This window comes from Struthio camelus, chromosome 21 (genome assembly GCF_040807025.1).
Source record: "Struthio camelus isolate bStrCam1 chromosome 21, bStrCam1.hap1, whole genome shotgun sequence".
Taxonomy (NCBI): domain Eukaryota; kingdom Metazoa; phylum Chordata; class Aves; order Struthioniformes; family Struthionidae; genus Struthio; species Struthio camelus.
In genome coordinates, this window is record NC_090962.1 from 2,888,165 (window position 1) to 2,916,063 (window position 27,899).

The 27,899-nt window shown below is 35.2% G+C and overlaps 1 protein-coding gene across 8 annotated transcripts in view; it reads right to left on the bottom strand.

Moving 5' to 3' along the window:
* Window positions 1–27,899, bottom strand: part of PRKCZ (protein kinase C zeta) — a 78,282-nt gene that overhangs the window by 41,734 nt on the left and 8,649 nt on the right. For 7 of the 8 annotated variants that reach the window (XR_011135776.1, XM_068915975.1, XM_068915974.1 and 4 more), the window contains exons 4-5: window positions 22,215–22,304; window positions 21,776–21,826 (exon numbers count right to left, since the gene is read on the bottom strand). Coding sequence is in view for 7 of the 8 variants with exons in the window: in XM_068915975.1 (XP_068772076.1) it covers window positions 21,776–21,826; window positions 22,215–22,304 (141 nt within the window). In the remaining variant the exon portion in view is untranslated. Of the gene's footprint in view, window positions 1–17,913; window positions 18,097–21,775; window positions 21,827–22,214; window positions 22,305–27,899 lie in introns of those variants that run through there. The other variant, XM_009671590.2, reaches the window with a different exon arrangement.

The window sequence follows — 27,899 nt, forward strand, 5'->3', positions numbered from 1 at the left end:
AGTATTTGCTGTCAATTCAAATCCCCAAAAGCATCAAAGCAGCTATAGATTCAGTAAGCTGTGAATTTGGATCATAAAAACACAATATTCATTGTACTCTTGTCTCTGACTGTTTCCTTAAACCCTCCATTCATAACTGTAGATTAGGGTTAATTTTTTTGCCAGCTTATCCAAGTCGTTACAGCAAGAGACTTGATACACTAAGCAATTGTGTTGGCCACATACAACAGAAAAAAACCTGAAGGCTAACTCTACATAAGATAGGCCATCAAACTTGCAGCTTCACTACAACCTGGAAGAAGATCAGAAAAAGGCATTCATATAACCACAGAAAGGTTTCATACCAACAAAGAATCAGGTTTTTAGCATTTGCTCTCTGAGACTTTCCTTCAGGAGACAAATACATCAAGGAGGACACTGTCCTTGCTATAGGTTGCCAGCAGGTAAGCAACACTAACAACTTATCAATATCAAAAATTTTGTTCTACAAACTTTCGGAGCCTTTATCAGCTTCACATGTATTGCAAATGAACCAATATTTATGACATTCTTCTTTCATGCCATAGGGTAGGTTCAAAAAATATTTAATTTTGAAAAGTGTTAAAGAGCAGTGCAAACTTGTATGGACTTGCTTTATTATACAGGTCCAAAGCTCATGGTCGAAACTTTAGCAATGAATATGTTCAGACAGTTTTAAAAGCTGGACAATTGCTTCCTTCAGTTTTCTGGCAAGTGCCTTACTAAACAAAGATTCAAATGGCCTTCTTGGATCCATTTCTATCAACAATTTGGCTTAGTCATTGCACATGATTAAAAAAAGAAGCAGAAAACACTAGCACGCTACTAGGAATTTAATCTTCATTTCCTATTTTTCCCACCTTCTGGATCCCTACTATTCGGCAAGAGTCAGAAGAACCAGTTCAAGTGGCTACAGTTTTGTTAACATTGGCACTGCTACATTACTGATCCCAAAAGTAGTTCAACAACTACTCAGAGGACACGCTGGTTTGAAAGTTTTGCTGAAGGCAAGATGTTGGACTGGCATATTCATAAGATGAAGAACTACAGCAAATTCTGTAGTCCAAATTTTCTAATATGGGACAAAGAAGAAGGATGAATGTAAGTTAAGTGCAAAGAATGTATCCGAACAGACATTCTTGCAAAGCATCCAAAATTTGTTTTATGCTCTGACAGCATCCAAACTTAATTTACACAACCTTTTTTCAACGAATTAACCATCTCAAGATAAAACACATTCTGTGAATTGGATGAGAAAAATCAAGGGCAAATGACTCTAGCTTTTCATACTTTGGATCTATGAATTATGACACTGCGTTGAGTGGCCTCACAAACCAAAGACACAATTCTAACCACATATTTTAAATTAAGCAACAAGACAATATTACATAAGCCATGTCTGGCCGTCAATGGATATTTTTATGGACTATACACGGTCTGACCTACATCATAAATATTACAAGTGTCTAAACACATGCCTAATCTACTAAGGGAAGAGAAAAAAATGTAGTAGTTTCTTTAGAAAGAGAGATTTTTTTCTGAAATGTCACTGAATGTAACTTCCTAAATGATTATCCAGCTAATCACTGATGAAAAACTTGCATTCTTGTTTTCCCACCCTAACAGAAAGGTATCTATAAAGCCATTAACGTGACTACAGAGTCTGCAGTAGTTTAATCTGTAGCTTTTAAAGTCTGCATGTACTTGTGCATCGTTTGCTCTTCATCTGGTGTTGCTTTTGTTTTTCAACATATAAATTTTGCACTATTACAGGTTTTTATTTAAGAGTAAGCATTATAGTCATTACAGAAGTGTTCAACCAGTGTCCTCATTTTCAGTTTCAAGTAAACTGCAGCATCCATGAGTACAGTAATTACATTAGCATTGAAATTTATTTTTAAAGACAGATCAAAAGCTACAAAATGAAATGGGAGTATTTAAATCTTTAGAAATTCTCATCCAGTTCGTATTCGGAACCAGTTCCACTGGTTTATAACTTCAACAAAAGATTAAAGAACCACTAAATAGCTAGCCTTTCAAAACTTTGCAGTTTATACTAGCAAGTTGATGTAATGATCTACTAATACTGCTGTAGATATCAAAATATGTGATTTACTCCCTTATCACATTCTATAATTACACGTAATGCTTCAAGTTAATACACTTTTTTAAATTTCTATGTAATATTTGAGGGGAATAACTAATTTCATAAACAACAATAAACCAAGATGAAATATAAAATTAAAGAACAAGTTAACTCCTGCAAGTATAATTTAGAATTAAACTGACTAATTGGTGGAAATAACATAATTTGAAGAATCAAGTATGGGGTGGGGGTGGGGTATTACATTGCTATGGTTCCACTTAGTTCAAACATATCATGACATATTCTAGCCTTCTAAGAAACAAGGGTGATTACCTGAAAGCTTCAGGTAGGTTCAGAGCAAAATGTTTGTGAATGGTGATACTTTGGGACACCTAGCAAAGGGTGTAAATGAAAGGTATATCTCATGAGATAGATGCTAATAAAAATAGCAGTCTGGAAGAATCAGTGGACAGTGAAACACTGTTTAAAGGATGCATGCATCAGGTGCAGTTTCTCTCTGGTTACTCCCAGTAGTGAATTCTCTAAGAAAATTCAGAGGCTTAGCCTTCAACCGTTAAGCATATACAGCAAGATCCTGGGTGACTGGTACTGCTCGTGAAAAAGTTCACGTTGCTCCATCAGAGCTGCCATCTGGAATATGTAGGCAGGTTAAAGACAGCCTTGACTATCCACTTATGCTAGATTCTCACCATTTGACTCTCGTGTAGACAAATCCTAAACACATCATACGCAGTGTCTGGAAAGGAAAGATCTCTCTCTTACAAAGAAATAATTACCTGCTACAGCTCAAGTTTTTCAGAGCAGACAAGCTGGCACACATACATCAAGGCCTTAAAATGAGAAGTCACCTCTGTGTCTAAAGGCTACTATTAAAGGACTCTTAAGGAACTTGAATGAACAATTGCTATAGTAACCTGATGCCATGAAAACATACAAGATTTAAGATAATTCTTACTAATGTGTGTGTGTGCGTGCATGCATTTGAACTACAAAATTGCAACTGTTAATAGTTAGAAAATTCAAAATTAGTAATGATTCTCTAATTTAAAGCTGTAGCCAAAAAGCAAAGCAGGATCGCATTAAGCATTTAACAAAATGCCAACATAGCAGGCTTTCTTACTGTGTATCACAACTTTGAGATCTGTTTTATTTTTTAATCATTTCCTAACATAAAAATAAAATTATGTAATAAAATGTCAAGAAACAATAAAGACTATATTCATCTTTCTCAAATGCAACTAACTTCCATCTAGGGTAAGAAACCATTGCCGGCTCAAAAAAAAAGGAAGAAAAAAATGCAGCCTTCTCCTACACCAAAATACTTTACTAATTCTGGAGAAGATAATGTATTTTAGAAGTTTAATATGTATGAAAAAATATGCATTCTTCAAATAACTATATTTTGTTTTTAAACAGTTTGCATTCATTCATCTAATTACTAGAATAGATTTAGGCATGGAGAGAGAGGCAAATCCTACTTAAGATTTCCAAGCTGAGGACTCTTAGGCCAGGAGATTCTCTGTAACCATGACGCTGAGAGGCAGATCAGATATCTACTCTAATTCTGCATTTAGAAGTGCTCTAAGAACTAGAGCATTACAATGACAGCATTTATTCAGTACAGAAACTAAGACCACAAGAACTACTCCAAAGCTTTGACTTGAAGTTTGGGAAGTTTTAGAAGATAACAAACAGGAAAAGAGCAACTAACTGCTTTAGCAAAGAACTACCATAAGGATAGACAAAATGCACTCATCTGAGGGCAGAGGAGTATAGCTGACATTGAGAATTCCTGCATGAAAATTCATGAAACACTAGAAGTTTTTCCTCTCTACACCCTCTTGTGTACAAGAGGAAATACAAAGATATAATTAGAACATAATTTATTATAATTAGAAATAATTAGAAAAACACTGAAGTAAAATAACTATCAGGAGTGGAAAAAATCAAATGGAAAAATAATTCAAAATTATGATCAAATATATAACATTGTACATCCCAAACTTCTGGTAAGATGGAATACAAAATTAATGTTACATACTTCAGAATAACTAACACTTGTTGACCTGTAAAGCAAATACAGAAAACAGATCATCAAAGATTTAAAGTCTAATTAGGTATTTTCTCTACAACCTATTCTTTTGTAGAAAGGGAAAGTATGAATATTCTTCTAAGAAAAACATTTATTTCTGATGAAAAAAAGAATATCTGAGTATGCTATAAAAGTTCCACAAAAGTGGTAAACATCACATTTAGATGTTAAAAGACACATTTGAAGCTTACCAATTTTAACAACATAAAATGTTCTGAAAGTAGAACCTACTCTTCCTAGATAACTTTTCATATGTAAACCAAATTTGGAAAATGAAAAATATTTACTTTTAAAACCAACTTTAACATCACAAAAGAAAGAGAATGATGCTCCTCTTTCCAACCATTTGGTATAGCAAAATCTGATCCAGTACCTCTGTCTTCTGAACTAGAATATTACTGATTTAAATCAGTAACAAGTGACCTAAAGGGGCAACTTTTTGTCCTCAAAAAAAAAAAAAAAAAAAAGGGTGGGAGGGGGGAGAGAAAAAGTCATCACAAAGCACTTCAGCATATTGGCAGCCTCAGACAAGTGCATTGGAGTCAAATTATACTTTCCTTCTTCATCTGAACTTCTGAATTTCAGACAGTTAGAATTATACAGAAAAAAGACAATAGCATAGCTGTAGTTACTACAGGAAAGTCGAACCAATTTTTAGATTCGTTTATTCAGAAATTTCAAAAAAATTCAATACTACTTTGTGAAACACTATGTACTCTCCATTATTACATACACTTCTTACTGATGCAACTTTGAAACATACCATACACATATACACTATTTCACCATTGTAGGATGGCATTTTACCAGGGTGGGAGGTGCAGGCAGGAAGAACCTTTCACAAAGATTTTTTTTTTTTCCCCCCCAAAATAGCTCATTTGATTCACTAGACAAAGCACCATATGGAGACAGCTTAATACATCTGTGTTCTGAATGCTGGCTTATCACTGACATGAGGAATATTAAGTGACTGATAAATTAATGAGCAGCTTGTGCTGGCAAAGTCTGCAAATAAAGGAGCAAGTCACTTCCCTAATTAATAAGTTAAGTTTAAATCAGTTTTTTTTTTTGTATAGTGTACTGTTGTGAGACAGTCATCTAGCAAATACTTAAGTTACTGTAGCTTTAAAAAAAAAAAAGGAAACTCCCACTAGACTGCCACTGATTCAGTGTCTGGCCTAAGGCAGATGAACTCCTATTCCCTCTCTGTAAAAAGGGGACTATGTGTAAAACAAAAAATAGTGATAATAAGATACCTTTAAATAACAAGTACTATTATTATTCAGTACTTTATCAAGAAGCTCAAATTCATATTGCAGAATAATGTGAAACTAGTTTTCAGGAATATCAATATTAGTATTCATTTTTGTAATCCACATGAAATCAATAATGCATTATGACTGGCAATTATCAAACTTCCAGACTTAAGATTATTGCATTGTCAAAAACAGAGCTGCATGAGGAAAACAGCTGTCAACTGTCCTAAGAGCCAGCACATTTGTGTTATTTCTGTTAACCGGGCAATCAAACGTTCACATATATAATACATGTGGACCTGCCTCATCTTCAGAGTGTTTAAACAAAACTGCAATGAGTAAACAGCAATGGAAGTGCTTCTGTTGTATAAGAGGGCATAACACCTAGAAATGGGGTAAAACATGTATCCGATCCATCTAGGAATGCCCTAGTGAAAGAGAAGATCCTTCCTAAAAAACTCCCTTAATAAAATATTTTGTTTGCCATTAACCTTATTATTAAAGCATTATCAGCATCAAAAAATCCTAATCAATCCTTCAGCTCTATGAAATAACTAGAGCTGTATTTTGAAATTTACAATCAAAGAAAACAGGAGGAATAAAATGGCAATAAGCACATTTTTTTGAAATGATGAACAAATAATTTCCTGTCAGTATTCTGTCTGATGTGGGAACAAGCCTTTATCCTAGTACGCATTTCAGCCCTATATTTCTGATGGGGAAAAGGTAGTTTTGAATCCATCTGAGACATCTTTCGGTATGTGTTTCAAGAATGCGTTAGGATAAAAGGAAAGGGTTCCTTTCATTTCACTTAAGGAACTCCAGTTTAACCGTCTGGAGGATGAAAGATATAATCCCCCTAATTAAAGAAAATCATCTTTTTCTGTACTAAATGCTGAAGCTAAGTCTTCACCTAACAGCAAAAATGAACAAAGTTTTTTGAATACTCCTTTTGTAGGTGACAAAGCTTAGAGGAACCCCCAAAGATGTTTTGGGCACTAAAGATAATAGTAAGTTTTCATTAGAGACCACAAATAATCTAATAACAAAGCATTTTAAGAACTTTATCTACTTTCAAGCTCTTCTAAAGAGAAGTTTCAAGCTAAGACTGCAAAGGAAAAAAAATATTTAAAGTGTGTTAAATAAAAATCAACCAACTGCCTCTGTATAGAAGCGCTGAACAACTATGACTACCCCTGCTACGCAATACTTCCCTCTATTGTCAAGTTGTGCTACTACAACATTAACAGCAATACACAAGGAATCCTGTAAACACTTAATAAATCCTTCCAAAACATTCCCTATTTGCCATATTCCCCTATTTTTCAACTTCTATAGACAACTGCAGAAAAACTTGAGGAAAAACCAAAAAACTGCATAAAACAAACTAATGAGTGTTTTGAAAAGTTTATCCTTCACTGCTTGTTCCAAATTAACTAGTCTACTGCAGATACACATTTAAAACTTCATCTTTAAACAAAAGTATCAGAAAAGTGTATTAATTTTCAACTAATTCTCAATCTAAAGATTGCCAAGCACTCATTTCTTCTAGGAGACGTTTGAAAAAAGGAAAGAACTAAACTATATGCTGAAGTCTCCCCCATTCAAGGAATGGCCTCAGAACTTATGAGAAAAGTCAAAGCCTTTGAATCACAGAAGCACATAACAGTTGAGTTTGGAAGGGCCCTTTAGAGATCATCTAGTCCAAATCCCCTACTCAAGCAGGGTCACCTACAGCAAGTTGCAAAGAAAGTTACGCTCCTTTGGAAACATAATTTGGAAATTAGGGACCATACTTCAGATGAAACAGGGAAAAAAAAAATCTTAGAGAATTGCTTATAAATATCAAGTCCAGAGTTCAGAAATAACCAACAAAAGCAAGGTTCTACAGCTCTGTGGTTGTAGATGTCTGTTAAGCAGCATTAGTCAGATGTCACATACATAGTCAGCATGGGGTTTCCATAGGGAAAATTGCACTTAACCAACTTGATACCTTTTACAATGGTATGACTAGCTGGGATGAGGTGGAATGAGGGGAGAGCAGTGGGGATGTTGTTTACCCTGACTTTAGTAAGACTTTTGACATGCTCTCCCATAACATCCTCATAGACAAGCTGATGAAGTACAGGCTAGATAACTGGACTGAAAACTGGCTGAACTGCCAGGCTCAGAGGGTTGTGAGCAGCAACCCAAAGTCCAGCTGGAGATCAGTCACTAGAGGTGTGCCCCAGGGGTCGATATCAAGGCCAATACTTTAACCTCTTGATTAACAACCTGGATGATGGGACTGAGCACACCCTCAGCAAGTTTGCAGACAGTACATAATTGGGAGGAGTAGCTGATACTCCAGACAGCTGCACTGGAATTTGTAGGGACCCTAACAGGCTGAAGAAACATGCAGAGAAGAACCTCACGAACAAAGGTTCAACAAAGGTAAATGAAAAGTCCTGCACCTAGGGAGGAATGACCCTGTGCACCAGTACAGGCTGGGGGCTGACCAGCTGGAAAACAGCTTTACAGAGAAGGACCCGGGAATCCTGACAGACAAGAAGTCAAACATGAGGCAGCAGTGCACCCTCATTGCCAAGAAGGCCAATGGTATCCTGGGCTGCGTTAGGAAGAGTGCTGCCAGCAGGTCAAGGGAGGTGATTTTTCCCCTTCTGCGCAGCACTGGAGAGGCCACACCTGGAGCACTGCATCCAGTTTTGGGCTGCCCAGTACAAGAGAGATGGAGCAAGTCCAGCAAAAGGCCACTAACATGATTAAGGGACTGGAGCATCTCTCACATGAGGAGCAGCTGAGAGAGCTGGGATTGTTTAGTCTGGAAAAGAGAAGGCTTGGGGTGGGGAGTGTGGGATCTTACCGATGTCTATAAATATCTGATGGGAGGTTGTAAAGAAGACCGAGCCAGACTCTTCTCAGTGGTGTGTGGTCTGCAAGTGGTCCATTTTGCCTTTTTAAATTGTATTCATACAGCACATTTTCAGTAACATTTCATAGGTTGCTTTGCATTTCTAACCCATTTTGTTACTATTTAAGAAATTATAGATCTAGGTCCTATTATTATTTATATCAGAAAATATTCATGGCAGAAAGGTACATAAAGTGATTCAGTACTTCTGAAATCAAATATATTAAAAGTAATTTTAAACTGATTAGTGCTTGAGGAACAACAGCACCCTCAACTTCTCTTTCAAAAGATGTTAAATTAACTATGAATAAAGGCAGATGAACCTTTATGTTAACAAAGGCACAATTAAAAAAGCAATAATGACAAAGAGAACATGGTACCATCTACAACATTAGCAGAAAAGCAATAAGAAAACAGAACTGTATCTCAGAATAGTAACACTTATCTAGCAACACCAAAAACATTCACAGTAATACAGTTCAGCAGGGGATGCCTTGCCAGGGGGCATTTATTGCAACTCAGCTAGAATACTGTTTGGATATCCTGTTCCTCACCTACTCGAAGCCATCAGCTGACTGCCACTTCAGGATTTTTGGATAGAAAATCTGCCCTCCACACACATATTAAGTTTTCATGCATTATCTCTTGGTTGCTCTTATTCATGCCCCTCTGTTAAAACGGCTCCATGCCATTACAAGGTGATATACCAGATTTACTAAGACACTGGCACCCAATAAGAACAGAGCTATTCTCTCACATTCAAAAAGCCTCTGCTGCACTGGTACAATATATGCCCTTTCATACTCAGTCACACCTGTTAATGTTTTCCGCTCTTCCTTTGCCTCCAAGTTAAAAAGCTCATGAAAATAACTAGAAAAATCAAGATTGCTTAATCATTGAAAATACAGGTTGCATTCAGCATATATGAGAAAATTAAAAAACAAAGTGATCTAAAAACATTTATTTAAAACACAGGCTCTCAAACAAAAACTACATTCACAAAAATACAGAAATTTAAAGTAACACATTTTAACAATAAATAAACTGAACTTTTAAAGGCAGCTCAATTGTGATTAACAGATTTGATAATAATAATTTTAAAAAGTGGATGAGGCCTCAAAGATGTACCATAGAGAGTCACCCTGTGTGGAAGAATTATAATGTGTCCTACTAGCAGGACAAGCAAGATAGTTACCTCAGCTATCAAATGAAGAGACAAAGTCCAAGGAGCTGACTTAATACCTCTTAAACAAAAGAGGATAATCAACTGATACTTTAAGGAAATACCTAAACAATTAGTAACAAATCAGGAATTGACAGAATTATTTGAGAACTGAGATGAACACATCACTTGTATTATTGGAAACACAACCCTCCCACAATCATGAAATAATAATGCACAAAATTACGAGGTATGTTTCTGTCAAACCAAAAAAGAAAGTTAGAAAACTCAGAACAAGATATAGCAAAAAATACATTCTTAAACAATCTACATTGCCTTAACATCAAGTGTAAAAACTACAATTGTTACTGGTCAGATCACTGAGTGCAATAAAAGTCCCATGTCCACGCTAGTCATCTGCCTGGCTTGCATACGTGTTGGGTGATGCAGGTGAACAACCACAGTTTGAACCTCAGACAAACCTGAGCGTCACTTTCAGTAAGCAAAGATTTTTACAATTTAACATTGCTACATCACATTCAACAGCTGAACAGTTTCCTTTCATTAAAGATTACTGTGCACGTAGTAGTTTAATACAATTGTGATGCTACTGAGACAGATAAATCTGGGATTAAACTAGGATTAGAGTAGAATTCTCCCAGGCCCCTGGTGGAGAAGTTACAACAAGTAAGTGATCCTCTGGCTTCTAAAAAAGAATTCTGTAACATCAATTGTGAAATAAATCACAGAATTTGAATACAATTCTCTTTTTACTTGAGACTACGCATTTTATTAACCTATCACTAAGAACCATTAAGAACCTGACTCAATTTACAAGCCAGAGTTTACTTGTATATTAATATCCACTCAAAGCAAAAACGTTTCTATCATTGCTGTTATCAGTACAGGCTAACGTGAATTCCTTCATCAGCAGTATGCCCAGTGCTGGAAATTAAATGAAAACAAATATCAAAAGGCAAATATCTTTTGAGTTGATTTAAGAGAATTAAGGGAGTTTTGAATATAGTTTATGGTAGCTAGAAGCAACAGAACAGTGAAAGTCAGTATAGAAGGAAATAGGAAGACAAGACAATGGCTTTGTTGAGACACAAATTTGGGAATGAGTCTGAATTATTCAATCTCATTTTGCTTTTTCTCCTTAATAAAAACTTGTAGGTCTATTGAAATATTTCATAGAAAGAAATACTATGCAAAAGGTGTGCATGTACTGCAGGAGAAAATAGAAGTTCTATGTATGCTTTATTATTTAAAAATTCTTTCAAACAACTCCCTCATGTCCCCCAAGAAATTAAGGTGGTAGAGGGTATTTTTTATATATATATATATGTATGTATGTATATATACGTAAAATGAAAATCCATAGATAAATACTCCCAGATACTTGTAAATACTGTTTCCAGTGCCCTAAATTCAAGACACTTCATTACTGCACAGTGCTTATTCATAGTGTTTAGAGTAGAACTGAGAGCCCCAAAACACATTTTATTACATGTTAGGACAAGGGTCATTATCTTTCTAAATGCATCATAACTTTGTAATCAGAGGGATGAGAATTTTATTCTCTGAATATTTGATATGAAATTTATTAGATATTTTCATAAGTGATTTGGGAAATTCCCAATAATGTAGCTTTGGCCTATGTTCAGCAGTACTCAAATCCTCACTAAACTCAGGTAAGGGATGCTATTACAGAAGTGGAGAGGTCCTCATCTTCTCCGCACACACATGTCAGGGAACATAATGTGTTATATGTCCTTCCCTGAGCTACGAAGCAATTGCTATGTATGTGTTTTGCAAGGTTGTCCAGAACACAAGATAGGAGAAAGTTGTCTTGGACACTATAATTTGAAATATTATGTTACAGAAAGGGAAGGAAAAACTGGAGTTTGATCCATACTTTTGAAGGTGATCTAGCATTTTTACTTAGGAAATAAAGGGGAGGGGGGGAGGAAGAGCTTCTGTAGCATCATTAATACCAAGTCCGAAAGGCTTCTTTGATGCCTGTATCTTATACTCTTCCCCTCCACCAAATCACTTGCATTAAAATATTTACTACAATGAAAACTAAAATTCTTGTTAACACAACATTATATAAGATCTATAATTTTTTAAAATCAGGCTAAAAGAGTTGGAACCACAACTTAAGTGATTTAGTTCTTCAGTTTACCTTATTTAGTACTGGATTAGATATAACTGAAGTTCAGAATGTTCAAGTAGGCTTTCAGCATTTCTTTACTGTTAAAATCCATTCATGCAGAGATCTCTAAGCAGTTTTCCACTGGTGTGAATGGGTAAGACAGCACCTTCTTAGGTATATTTTTATCCAGACATTGTTCATGTTTACAAGTTTTATAGCTTCAACTAAGCCATTATTATTTGTATTTAGTAAGTATCTAATGCAAGAGTGCCCAGGTTACTGGATGAAAGCACAGTAAAAACATTATTCTCTAATTTACATCCGCATCCCTTTCACAGTCCTATTTTTCTTAACTTTTATGTTCAAGCCCATACAAAGAAAATAGAGTTTTCTTGTCAATTTCAAGTAACAACCTATTAAAATAAAGCCTCTGTCTTTAATACATCTAGAATTACTGAAGTAGGCATACAAAGACATGAGTAGCAAATCACTGAATTTCCTGCAGAAATTTGGTTCTGTTTTCTGTTACCAGTAGCCTGCATGATTTAAGACTTGCTGCTGCTGTTTGTCTTGAGACTTGTTGGGGAATCTTAGCTAAACCCGGCAGCACAAAATTTCTAGAAACAACGACAAGTACTTAAATTGAGTACACATGATTCATGTCTACTGGTAGTTGTAATGGTGAGAATTACATTAAGAGTCAAAAAAAAAATCTATATCCATTTGAAGCGCTATATTATATGTAGACCTGCAGTGAACATCACTATCAAAAAGTTCAAAATTCTCATAGCTGTCCACAATTTTCAATGTTAGGCTGCCAGTGACAGCAAAATTTGAAAGGAAAGTACTAGAATCTCTGGCCAAATCCCTTACCTCAGTGTACTATATGGGTCTTCTTGAGGACTGAGCTAGATAGCAATCAGAGAAGGAACTAAATCCAGTGTGATAAAATGTGACCAGTTAAAACTGTCAGATTAAGCCTCCATCTAGTCTCTTTTGCTGTCTTGAACAGCAAGTTATAACATAAATATGGAATGGGTTAGACAGGATGAGGGGAAGCTAACTACTGATACTTCCCCTAGAATACCTTTCATAAGACTTCATTTTATGACTGCTCCTTCTTACCTTAGAAAAGAGTTAACCAATTTCCTGATTTTTCAGTGCCATATGCAAATTTTAAATTAATGGTATCATATTTCATTAGTTGTCTTTTTCTAAGTTGAAGTCCTAGTCTAGTCTAGCTCTCCTTGCAGTGGAACCTTTCTATGGATTTGATTGTTGCCCATCTTGTAAATTTTCTAATTTTTCCCCTATTTCATGATTACCCATATATTCTACTTGTATTTTCAACCATTAGTCACAAAACTACCAGGAGATTCTAAAAATCTGTCTATAATTAAAAAAAAAATCTAAACACACTGCCCTCCAGCCCTCAAACTTAAGCAATACATTTATTACGGGCTGTTCATACCTATTTCTCATGAAAATTTGATTTTTTAGATTGTTAGCATTGGTATTAAGTTTATGTTATTTTCTAAGTTTTATTCTATTGCATACCAAACTACTTGATTCACTCTTAAGTCATAGTCATCCATATGTATTAGATTAGGACAGCACACATCAAACAAACACACCAAAAGACAGACTGATCAGCTATTCAAAACTGATTCAAAATTTACTTCAAATTCATAAGGCTTGCATAAAGTGGCCTCCACAATATCCATGAAACCATGATTTGTTTCTGAGAGTCTCAGGACACATTTTCTAGTTGGGGTTGTTTTCTTTCACAGCACAATTCCATTCTAGATAGTGTTCTATTCTAGAAAGAGTGTTTAAATTATTCCAACACTAATAGAATAGAACTCAGCTTAGATGTTACTTCAAAAGGTATATTATCTTCCAATCTGCTCCAATAAATCAGACTCTTGACTGTTTTTCTGAATTCTTTCAAATTTCAGCCTTCTGGTAACAAGACAGCCAGAAAAGAATGCAGTACCTCACTGTGACACAGAAGGATACTATTAGCTGGTTGCTCAAAATTAGGAAATGTTGTCTACTTGAGCTTCAGCTGGTCATGCCTGGTAAGTCAGAAATTTGAATATAGGGTACTTTGAACAATACAAGACATTCTGAAGAAAACTTGTCCAGTTTTAACAAATAACAAAAGGATGAGTTTTATCTATTTAGTTATATGCCCAGAGAAGATTACAGGTCATCTGCATAAAACTGCACACACACATGTACCACCTTTATTGGATTTTCTGTACCCTATGCACATGCCAGGCTAGAAACACTCACTTTTTACTCCATATCCTCCTCACATGAGCCCATTGCCAAACTCGCCAATTTGGCCAGAATCTAATAAACCCTGCTGCTCTGGAGCGTGGTTATTAGGTTTCCAGATCTAAAAATCCCTGATAAAAGACAATGACCCACATGCAGAGCAAGTCAAACACACGCAACAAAGAGTTGATATCGCATATATAGCGAGTATATACAGCAAGTCAGAGGCTCCTAGGATGAGTCACAGTTTGATGGAGCTTTTACAGCAGGCCTAAAATACTCCAGACCAATTACTTTTCAGTCTGATAGTTTTGACATGCATGCACTTCAGAGGTACCTTATTCTGTTTTGTATTAGGAAGAAAGCATGCTGAAATTAAGTGGATGAAACATGGATTCTCATCATGTCACAGTCTGATAGTCTAAGTATTCTGCTCCATTTTCATCATCCAAGAAATAACACTCATCTCTACCCGATTCTTTCATTTGTACTTTCACTCTAAGCTTCCTGATATAGGGGTATAACATTTGCACATTCCAAAAGTTTCAGAACTGTTTTGTGTTTGTCGTAATATAAAGTATTATTAAATAGTAACTAAATATAAAAAAATTGAATAGTTGCCGAAGATAAAGTTATCATATCTGTTACTTTCTAGATTTAGTGATAAGCTAATTCTAATACCAAACTGAATCACAATTCCTACTTGGTTAATTCCTTTATGATGCAGAGAATTACTAAGCTGTTTAAGAAAGTAATCTTCCATCTCAGAACTTCTTTATCCTAGAGGGAAAATTTTATTTCATATCTATATATATAAATTTTCATATGATGCAGTCTTATTTACCTGTCCTTTATCTGCCCTGTTAACAGAAAGCTTTAGTATTTCATTTGTTAAAGAAAGCATGTTTAAGTCATTCAAATTAGTAATGGTATTTGTCTTCCAGCTTTTGGAAGGAGGCTTTCTATTCCATCAAGGAAAAAGGTAATTACACTACAACTGCAAAGTTTAAGTTTTCTGCTGTTGTCTATCAAAACTACTTTTCATCTCCACTGTGCTCTCCTTTGCCTCCCAGTATACACTGTAAGAACTGCTCTGTGAAACTGTATTACAATTCTTATTCTTTCTAACAAATTTAAAGCAGCGTTGAGATAGCCAGAAGTGTTGTTAAAAACAATTTACACCTTGAAATCAATGGGGCAGTTCCCATCTCAGACCTATTTTTGTAGAGCCTACAACATCAGTTTTAATCACCGTCCGATTCTTTCCTCAAAACTTTCTTTGCATTCCCCATGGCTAAGCATGATTTTTATGACAGCTGAGACTCTAAAGGGCAGTGAGTCCTCTACCAGCCCCTGTACCAGGGTATCTACACCTGATTTACTGAGAAAAGCAATAGATGATAACTTAAATTACCAGAAGAGTTGTTTTAATAAGCAGTATTAGATAATGATAAGGCTGATTTAGTGCTAATAATGAGCATAGTATTGTAGAAGTAAAGAGGGCCATACTAAAATCTTGAAGTTTCTCCTTTAAATATTTTCTGTATTCCCAGCTAGTAATTCAAGGATGAGCACTTACAGATGCAGAAGAATTAGTAATGGAACTTCAGAATTACAAATGAGGAGCTTTTCTAGTCAATACCGAGAATCCCGTTTTTCTTTTTTCCGCTATCCAAGTCATTGCTTTCCCCCAGAGGTTTAAGGGCTGAACTGCAGACCGTTCAACATGGAACTCTTGCATTGACAGTGATGATTAGAGAAGTCTCAAATACCTCTGCTGAAAAACCACCCTTTCATCATGCTTCACATGAGCACCTTTTTGTTTATTTCAGACAACTCGTATACTACCCAGACCTGAACAGACAGCAAGTCTTCCAATGGCTAGCCAAGTACTATCATTAGTCTTACAAGGCTTCACTTTTGAAGCACTTTACATTTGAAATCAGCAGGACCTGAGATTCCCCCTCACAAAATCTGATTTCTCATACAGCAACTCAAAATTCAGAGAAGAGTGTTGATCTGCAGGCCTCTGCGGCTATATCTGTGGCTCAATTTAAAAAAAATTTTTAATTATAACTTGCTTGAAGCAGCTGATTTAAAAGTCTTATGAAAGCAACCAAATATATTTGATAGTTAACCTTCACAATATCATTTACAGCATTATACGTGAGGGCTCTATCAAGCTACTGAAACACAAAAACCTAACAAAGGTTTAACAGTCTTGCAAATGTCCGCTAGTTCCAACAAGTAAAAGAAAGCTTCATCACCTTCATCCAGTTTAGTTACCTGTATATAATGCCTGCATGTAAGAAGCAGATTTGCAGACTTACAAGAGGAAATATATGGACTGGAAGTACGAGAAGTAACACAGGGATTATATTCAATAGAATTATATTTAATTGAAGTTTCCTAAAACTAAATGACATCTTTCCTGCATGATTATATTGCACTCTGAGCAACAGCTAAGAACAGAGAAAAAAAACTAAAGCTATTTGTTGTTACCTTAAAAACTAGCTGAAGCATACCTTGTTCTAGTATATTTTTATTTACAGTTTATGAATTGTTACACAAACATCTGGTAAGATATCCAGTATCTTAAAGTAAGGGAAGATATCAAAGAATCATGATCAGATACGTGCTTTGCAATTTCACATCTCAGTTCCCCAAAGGAAGCTATATTTCTCTAGCCATCATTGCGTGCTTCACAGCTAAGAAAAACAACAAAATAATTTTAGAATTAAAAACACTAAATGATTCTAAGCAATAACAGATCTTAACCACAAGTCTGTTTTCATGGACTTACACTGCCTAATAATCAAAATGTATATTTTTCCAAACATGCTACATAAAAAAAAACAAGTGGTACTCAGTAAGAGGACAAGGGGAGATTTCAGATATGTTTAAAGCATGACACAGCTATTTTCCATTCCTAAGCAACACTGTATGTTATTATATGACAAATAGTACTGTTTCCCCCTCTGCCAGTTCAATTACTAAAGAACAGGGAGAAGGTTAGTAGCAGTTTCAAAACAGACTAATTACCCAGTGCAATCCAAGCTATGTCTTCAGAGTAATCTGTACAGTCGCAATAGTTCCTTCCTTCACTGGGGGATGGAATTGGTTCACGTGCTCTGAATAACCTAATCATTGCTGCCAATACAGTAACAAATGAAGGGAAAAACCTGCCTTCTGAGCTAGAAAAATATTTACAGGCCATGCTACTGTCATAAGAAGCCTTTTAGAGCTATTTCACAGTATAAGACAAAAAGCTAAAGCAAAAATAAATATCTGTATCTAAAATAAAATAACTCAGAACAATAATCAGGATAGTAAGATACCTTACTGAGCCCTATGATGTAATTTTCAAGAAAGATGGCATGGGAAAAATGAAGTCCAGATATCTAATGCTAAAACATTATGTAGATAAACAAAGAGCATAAGAGACATTCTTAACAGTGTAATTGTTACAAAAAAAGGAAGTCCAGCAAAACCAGCTATAAACATTAGATAACAAAAGCACTAGTCTGCTATCATATTAACGCTCTCAGCACTTGTATGTTTAAAAACATATTGATTCTATTAGTAAAAATCACTTAAAGGTTTCTTCCTCTGCATTCTTTCATTTAATGAAACCAATAGCAAAATAGCCCTGAAATTGTTAGCTCTAGATACCCAAATCCAAGAGGCATTTTTAACATTAAACACAAATACCAATTTGATCAAATGTAGAAAAGCAGAAGAAACAAGTATACCAGCAGCTTATTCTGTTAATATTAGAAACTAAGTAAATCCTAATTCAAAAAAAGTATTTCCATATTAAATAATCCACTAAATACATTTCAATAAAAAGGCCTTAGAAAAGGATGCCCCTAAAACATTTACCTTTGGATTAGGAAGCTTACAATAAATAGGCCCTGAACACATACCGTCAGGGTTTTTCGGATACATTTCTTTCATTAATCTCCCTTACTAGCAGCAGCAGCATCTTCTTCTATCCTTTTCTTCTGTCCTTTTCTCCTAAAATCCATCCCCCAAGAAAAAGTCTTTTCACTGCAATTTTAACAGCATTTCTAAGAAGTCTCTCAGCCACATCCTTACAAATACAAGATGCACCAGGAATATCTGTACTTGTAACAATCTATGGCTGCAAGGGAGGATGGTAGGCAAAGCAGCTACATGATAACCAAAATGCTGACTTCTATTATCTGCTGCACCACGCACACACACTGCATCAATGGCCTCAATTCACAGTAGCAATCGCAACAGTGATACATAAAAGCTATAGAAAAGGCATGCATTACTCACTGGGTTTTATTCTTTCGCTTCTTCAGCATGTAATTCTTTATGCTTTACAATGCAGTAGGTATGAAATGAAACATTTTCCCTTTACTCCACTGATGCTGTTGTTTGAATACCACTAGACACCAAAGACAATAGGCAGGATCAGCTTGAACATTAAGAGCAAATATTTAATGGAAGACTGGTTATCCTGTTCTCTCCCTTTCACATCTCTGCCTCATGTATCCAGGCACGGGTGGTACTGGCTCCCTTGGGAGGCTGTAGCTAGCAGCTGAGGCACAAACTAAAACATGGCATGGATGTCAAGGAGCTGATGTCAAAAACAAGTATTTCTCTGATAAAATATAAAAGTTCCCTAAGGGAATTACCAAAGTCAATAGAAATCGTTCAGCTAAATATGTTTTATTATACAACGCCCTGCAGTTTCAAGAGTGATGAATTAGATCATGATCTGTCAGCATAAATAAACTGAGCCTACAATAACTTTCAAGTAATAGAACTGCCACTTAGATCGCATTTTTGCATCAGGATATCAAAATGGCTATCACTTATGGGCACAGAAGAGAAATATACATCTAAACATTTCATAAACAACATTGTTTACTATCAATTCCAAAAAAACAGCTGGTCTACTTTCAAAAGTAAAGATCTTTGAATGCACAAGGCTGGCCTAGAAGTCTCCTATCTGTATCAGGAAATCAGTATCCGAGGCTCCAGGCCAGCAGATGCTAGATGCACCTATGAGAGGTTGCATCTCTTCCCCGATACTGAATACAAGATCTTTCAGAAATCCTGCTACCTCACCCACATAGCAGCACTGCCATTCCAATTTGCATGGAATGGAGTAACTGTCTTGCTAAAGGTAAAAAGGTACTGTTTTGACAACAGTAGCTGTATAAGTACAGTAGGAATTGGTTCTAGGGGAAAATTAAGAAAGGAAGGAGCAAAAAATTTTAGAGCAAAAAGAATACAGAGACAACACAAGTTCAGATGCTGGAGAATCTGGGCAAATCCTATTCTGCAGACATACCAATATTAAAAAAATGGCTTCTTCAAATAAGAATTTTTAAAAATCTATTTGTTCTTCACTGTTGAGGGCAGGGGAAAAGTTTGCCAACTTTTTCCATACAGCCCTTTTCTATTCATTTTTAATTAAAGGAGTACAAACAGCACTGAAACTTCAATGTCATGGTTTATTTCATTAATGGATTACATACATTTATTTCAAGTTTCTCTGACTGGTATAACCTCAAGGGCACATCAGTTTCAAAGATCCAAGACAGCTGGAATCATATCATTTGGAATCATATCATTTGATTTCAACATGAGCACAAAATATTTCACATGTATTTGTGCATTCTCCTTCTAAAAACATTATTTTTCAGAAACAGAAAAAACCTACAATTCTATAGAAAGTCATGTCATCACAAAATATTTGCCATTCAATCACATGTCACTAAGTAGGAATTTAAACTTGTTCAGGTTAGATCAAGAATTGAGTAATACATTGCAAGTGAAATAATTTGGCAAGCAAAGAAAATTTTGACAAAATCCACTTCAAACTGTCCACAATTCTGAAACAAAGTCCACGCTTACAGACTCCTACTTTAAACAAAAAAAATTATTTTGGATAAAGTGGCAGATTAACTGTTTACTTGTCTCTGCATGTAACTGAAGACAAACTTGAGACAAGCTACTTCCACAGTGAAAGCATGATGCTCTAAAAAGCACATACAATAGTTTCTTCCATATAAAATCCTTTTTAAGAATGATAACTTAGTAAAAAAAGTCACAAAATAAGAACTTGAAACATTCCAAATTTTCTGAATTTTTAGCCTTGTCAACTCTCTACTTCACATTATCCATACAACAGAAACTGTCAAGCACATATAATCATATTTTTATCAGGGATTTGGGTTGTGTGTATTTTTAAAGCATAAAAAGTTAAAGTACTGCTCAGATAATCTTTCATAGCATATCTTTAATATAAACTGTATCACCAATACCAGAAACTCACACGTATGGTCCAAGCGCAACACATTTGTTGCGCTTGTTGTACAGCTGTAGCTAACAAGCAATAACGCTCAATATATTAGCTAATTTGCACCAATACACTTTAATACCTCTATTGTAAAAGAATTTGTAAATAGTTATAACCAAGTCAGGATACCAGATTTCCATGCAGGTCCCATGACTGCAAGAGATGATATGTACTGAATTCATTCATTAAATAGTGAGAAATCTGACTGGAAATCATTTACTGGGCACATCCTACTACACAGGCTTTTTGAATGATCAAAGCACAACTCAAGTATGAAAGTATTTTAAAAAGAATACCCTACATACAGGTCATCTGAGTCATGCTAATTTGTGCACTTCTAGTTCATCTCATTGTTTGGGACAACTAAAATGTCTACAGTTTAACACTGAACACTTTTGTCCTACAATATCCATACTTTTAATGAGATTATTAAACTGCAAAGAACTTTGCTATGCCACATGATTTGCAAAGATCTTCTTTAAGGAACAAGCCTTTTTTTCCCCTCTGGTTAGCTTACTCTTCCCCATAGTATTTAGCATTAGTTGCCTTTGCCTTCTCGCAAATAAGGGCAAATAGTTCCAGCTTAAAACTTTCATCAGTCTAGATTGGCACATGAGTATTTCCTCCTCCTTTCTTTAAACGGCTACGGGAATTGAAGCAGAGTTAGAGTCAGCTGCTTCTTTCAGCTCTTATATTGTGAAAGGTTTGGTCTAACAGAAGCAAGCTTTTTTTTTTTTTTTTTTTTTTAAAAAAAAAAAGGTAGCAAAGCATACCTCAATTCTTCAATTTCTTCAATCAGCTTTCATTTATATTACTGTGACTAGCCAAGTGTCATCAGGTAACTTTGCCAACCAATTATTCACATTCCTTTCCTTGACATTTACAAAGATATGGAGTATTTTACTGATGACCCCCCTCCATAATGAAAAGTGACTATCCAGCTATTTAATTCTTTCATCCCAATGCAGTTATTTAAGTTATTGAAATTGAAGTGGACCTTATCAATCATGTCTGCTTTCTCTGGAGGCGTATCTACTCCTTCAAAAAGATTCTAACAGATTGATAGGGCCTTTATAAAAAGCTCTTTCACTCTTCTCCAGTACATCGCTTATCTTCCTCACAGGTTAAAAAACTAACGAAAACAAAAACCAAAAGCAAAAACCACTTTTACCATATTTAAACACATCTAAAATCCTGACCACTCTTCTTTGCGCTGTATGAGCAACTGGAAGCCAGTATTAATCCTCAGCAACATTAAAAATACGACCATGTTGATTCATACAATACATCATAATTTCTCTGATGATAAAATATTTTAATATTCTATTTAGAAAAAGGTAAACAATGCAATACATGCACATAAAATTAGCTTGTGAAAAATCTTTAGAGTACTACTTTTCCATACGACAAAAATATAAACTAAAATTCGAAAACATTCTAGTACTCACTATCTTCTCCTGGACAAGGCATGCCGGGTTTTTCTGGAATACTTGGGAAAACTAAAACAAAAATATTAAATTTAAGTAGAAACAATCTCAGTAGTACTATTTCCTTGATTCTTGAACACATTTATAAGCCGCCAGTTTTTGGAAGCCTTTAAACAACTCAAAATCAGTGTCAGTAGTGGCAAGCTCTTACACTTGGCTACAGCATTAACTGATCTGTACAGTTTAGAACTTGAAGCCCACTCAAAGCCTACTGAATTGTTTGGGCTTTGGCTCCACCCCAATATAACACTTCCTTCTTACAACACAGAACTGTAGGGCAACACCTACATAAAGTAGGTATTTCATTTGATGGTCAAATGTTTTTCCTACTTTCACCTTTAGTGAGCCATTAGGCTTATCAACAAATGAATACACGGTTCTCAAATTGTGTAATACTTGCCATGAATAATCAGCCCTTCATCTCTGTTTTGACAATACAAACGGAAGGCTTCTTCCAGTTCCAGCTGAGATGAGATGGTACATGGGTCACCTAGCAAAAAAAGCACAAAGCAATACATAAGCAAATTTATGACTAAAGTATTTTAGGGGAGAATTTAAGTTATTAAGTAATGTACTAGCTTTCAGGATTGCTTTTCGTTAAAAATGTTACATTAATCTGTCACTTTGGTTAAAGTTGAAATATAGGAACACAATTTTTCCCCTTTAACTTCTAGTAAGTAGACAGAAGTACACCATACTAGTTTGCAAGTGGACAGTGAAACACAAAAGTGAATACATGATGTTTAACACAAGGTGGGGGGGGGGGGGGGAGGAGAAGGTAAGCTCACTCCCTAGTACCCAGAAAAGATCAAATTTAAAATAAATTTGTCCTTCATTAAGAGGCCTTTTATCTTACTACTTTAACTTTGTTGACTGCAGAACAACACTATGGTAACTTAGAAAAAGTGTTATAAAGGTGTCCATAGATAAAAATTAGTTAGGTCTCTTTCACTATACTGACAGAGAAACAATCCATTGTTAAAAAAGCTTAAAATTATTTATATATAAAGATAATAGACAGAAGTTACAGGTGGGGTACAAATATGCCAAAACTGAAGTGATAGTTATTAATATAAAATTAATATTTCCATAAAAGTTTCAGAGGTTTTTTTGAGAAAGGTCGATTTGCATTTTTAAAAACTTAGGTTTAGAAGAAAAAACAGAAAAAGTGAAACTTGTCTAGCCATAACAAACCCTCTCTTTCAGAAAAGAGTAGATCAGTCCCTCATTTCTATTAATTTATCTTCTCTACTCATACTCTTCATTAGCAGATTCAACAGATCAAGTTCAGAAAAGCTTTAAAAAGCTCAGCATGAAATCTAAAGGGGGAAAAGAGGAGGAAAGTGGTAGTTGGGTGGGGGGGGGGTACTATGGCGAAAAAGTTTACAGAATACTGAAGCCTAGGCTCAAACACCACATCTTGCCCACACCTTATTGTATGTATGCATGCATGCAGCATACACCTTTAGCTTTTACATTAAGAAAATACACAGAAATGTTAGTTGTCACTCAGTCATAAAGGAGTGACCCAGAAATGTTCTTTTAATATTAAAGCATTAAAAAAAAAGCTTCAAAAAAGAAAAGCTGCTATGGAGAATTGTTATGAGTCGGAATAAATTAATGACAGCTACAACCATGAATCATGAAAGGACTCTAAGACATTAGAGCCACATGAAATCTAGACCCTTCTAAAGTACTTCTGATTACCACAGATACTTTCAGGCTCCAGTCTTTACTGTATCATTCAATTTATCTTCTGCCAAGGTAAAACATTCTCTATAATGTCTTCAGGTTCTGTGTTTTCTAATTTTAAAAACTCTCAGTTGCTTGTATTAGCATTCGCTCAGAGCTAAAGACCAATGAGATGTACTGACAGATTAAAAAAGTCATATAAACATAAATCTCAGTATCTCAAATATCTTTAAGAGCCAATTAAGAGAAAGGCCTCTGAAAAATAAAAAGTAATTACAAAACACAGGCTTAATGAGCATTATATTTAACAAAGTCTAGCTTTCTATGCATTTGTGTTCTCTGATTGAATAACTGGTGCTCTGACTCTTATGAGCTCCAGTTCAAGTTTCTATTACAATTGGAGATTTACAAGGGTCCTTACTCGTACGGACAACCTGGTATCTAATATAGCATAAGGTTAGCAACTGTTCACTTGGATGATACATTTGTAAGATTTCCAACTCCACCTCAACTGCCATAATATATTAAAAACAAAACCAAAAACCCACACACAAACTGCTTTTTTTTTTTTTCCAGAAGCCTTTGCCTTTCTGACAAGTATGGCTCAAATCAACCAATGGACTGAAAAGTTCTTACAGAAAGGTAGAAATTACACAGACATACAGATTGTGTTATCGCATTTGACAGGAAAACATACAACAGAGCCCAGACAAGTAACATTACAGCCATTAAAAGCTTTTTTTTTAAATCCTATTTAAAGACCCTTTCATAATAAAAACTCACTGATCTTTACTTAGTCCAGAATGCTTTTTTTAAAACGTAAAATCCCAGTTAGTTTCCCCCACCCCTCAAATCAACACAAAGAACCACAAACCTTGACATACACTTCTCTAAGGTCATTACTAAATAGTAAAATTCAGAAGATAAAAATCCACACTATTGTAGTAATGATGTTAGCCTTTAAGTAGAGAAATTAAAGGATTCCATTTCTCTGAATCTCTGAAGAAAAGACAGACTGAGGCTAGCTCTTCTTAGCTAACAGAATGGTTTTTCAATTTGATTTGAAAGTGACAGTCTGACACCAGACAATAATAGGAAAGTGAGTGAGCTAGGTGATGTTCTATAGAAAACCAATTGACCTAATTGGTTGGTGCCAGAGAAAAAGCACTGAAAAGACTTCTTATGTGTTCTGGCTTAGCTTCCAGTTCTCCCATATTACTGAAAAGCTGCATGTCAGAAAAAGACCTTTCCAAAGGGTAAGTTCTAATATTTAAGAGAAAATGTATATATATATATATATATATATATATATATATATATATATATATTTTTTTAAACCTCTGAATTGGGAGATACTGCAAGAGTACCTCTCCGGAAGAGAGGGATTCAGTTTTAACAACTCATGATAATCTCTAGATAGTCTAGAAATACTGCAATAATGCAATACGAAAGAGAAAAGAATGAATTGTGCTGCAAATCAACCACCCCAAATTCCTGATAATTATGTGGCATTTTATAGTGACAGGGCTATTCATAGTTCAAGGTTTGGGGAATCTTGCTAAAAATACCAGCAGAGAAATGCTAAAACAAATCCACCACAAAATGTGTTTTCTTTGGATCTTCGGTGGGGTTTCTTTATCCATTAAGCAGTCAGAAATTCTGTTTGCTCAAAGTGAGTTCAAAGAGAACATCTGGTACAGTCAGTCAAATGAATTTAAATTACATGTGACAATAAGTGTAAGCACTCAATTTACATGCAAAAACAGGGTAGCTAAATCTGTAAGGATTCAGGGAAAGCAAAACAGATTGAAGGAAAGCAAAACAGATTGAAACTTAACAACTTCAAATTACAAATCTGCAAGAAGTTCATAATCTGTTACATACATACACAGATATATATATAATAGATTTATATATAAACAAGCCTAAAAGAAAATATAGGAGAAAGAAGTGTTACAAACAAATAAAACAGACATTGAAACCAAGAAGCAGTTAAAAAGGACACATCTGAAGATCTACCACCTCAAAACTCATGAAGTTATCTTCACTACAATAGCCTTCCTAGTGATGATGCTGTTCAGATAGTTCAGCACATGCAATATAATGACTCTCCATGCACTTCTGATCAGTTACTTTATTAGACTGCCATATACAGCAATGAAACTATAGGTTAGGAAACCAAAATCACTACAGCTGCCTCTTTATATTCCTATTACCAAGAAAGGCAAGAGTGAAATTTTTAAAAATTCACACTCATCTTACAGGGACTGAATTCTCTCCAACTACAGGTTTTTCTTCACAGTAGGGGATCTTGAAATCCTACTCAGCCACTAGACTACACTACTTGGTGAAGAGGATGGTACTGGCTATTTTACTCCATGAAAAAAAAAAAAATTAAAAAAATCACCTAATCAGAAATGTGAACCAAACCACTAATCTTTTTTCCATCTCTCTGCACGCAGCTCCAGAAGTTCTGCTGCGAAGTGTAGCCTTGATAAATATAAGTGCGGTGGGGGAAGAGGGGTGCTCAGAACACACAGCACAACACCAAATACAGTTTTATAATTGCATGGCAGCTATTCACAACCTACTAGACAAGAGTTTTACCCACCATGAATTACAGCTGTATCATGTAGGCACGTAAGCAAACACGTAAGTTCAGAAAAAAGGAAAAAAAGCAGCAAAGCAACACAACATCAAGCCTCTGTTTTACTCCTACTCACAGCAACCAGAAGGTTCTAACTTAAGGCTGTAGAGACCTGCCACATTTTGCAGAAGAAACATGCAAAACCATTTTACATCACAACAGCATTTCAGAGCCTATGGGAAAGGTAAAGAAAAAGCAGATTTCTCTCACATACAAAAACCTGTGGAAACAGAATAATGATAAACTGCTTCAGATCTGACTGATAGCTTGCAACAATGAAATCAGATGACATCAATCTTTTCTTTCCTGTAGCAAAACAGTAAGAACTTGAAGCTTTTGCAACAAATCATTTTTACTGGACTTTATTAACCTCACACTTCAGTAAAATAAAAGGTTACACTATTTTTCCAGATACTAACTGCCCCCCCATTTACTTTTTCTGTATATCATTTACTTGCAATACACCAGGTATTTTTCTGTAACATTGGCAAAGCAACTTATTTCCGATATATTTTCATTTAATATCTATCACCTTGAAAAATGATTCTTCAAAATATCAGCCAAGTGGAGGGGGTGGGGGAAAAAAATCAAAACAAGTCACCTATAACTCACCTTTTTGTTTCATGTCGGGTAATAACAGGATGATATTAACATAATTTAGTGAAATGCTCCATTAAGAACAGACACCAACAATCTGCCCCCTAGCTCTTGAATAAGCTATGTTAGACCAGTAACATAATCAATACTACAACCAGTGACAACCATGAAACAGTTGTGCAACTGTCAAGAACCACAAGAAAAAGAACATCACTTATCGTTGTTGTAACTCTTATCATCAGCCTTTCACAAAAGGCCAAAAAAAACTTAAGAACATAGTCTTTTGATATTACAACTATGTTACTTCTTGAGAACCTGTTCACTCTAAAGGCAAATCATAATTTATAAGATGCAAATGCCTATGTCACACAGAGTTGACATGATTTAAAAACCTTAAAAACAAGATGTTGCTGAGATTTGAAAGTGAGTGTTTTGAACAGTATCGCATTAGGCTTATGAAATTCTGAAATTAAAAGGGGCTTTGCATTCAACATGCAAGCATGGAATAGTCAAATATTAAAATTCTACAGAGCCTCTTAAATACCTCTCACAAAGCACTTCAGAGACAAACATTGAAAAAAATGTCTGCATGGGCAAGCAATACACTCAGACCTATTTTATAGGCAAGCAGCTAGACCAACTTTGAATGCTGAAAGCTTTCCCCAAAATTACACATAGTAGACAGAAGAGCAGAAATTAGGATTAGGATCCAGGCTTCAGATACTAACCAGAAACCATCTTCTTAACCCAACCTTAAGAAAATAAAGAGGCAAGAAAAGAAGTATGTAGTACCACGTCTAAAACTCTTCACAGTAATTATCTAAACCATTAATCACTGCATGATTAGCTCAAGATACATTAATGTTCCTACCACTAGATCTTGGTTAGCATCCTCTTGAAAGACATTTTTCTCCCTAGCAACATTACAAGTTTCATTTACCAGACTACAGCTACAATTTACTCTCTCTACATTTGCCTTTTTCCAAGGAAAACCTATATCTTCCAATCGTATCAACCAGAGAAGGAAAAAATCTGAGTTAATCATTGAGTTAATAGAAACAATAAGTCTGCCAAGTTTTTTTCTCATCAGCTATTCCTTTGGTCACTCTAGTTAAATATAACAGCAGATAATTACACATCGAAAGTGTT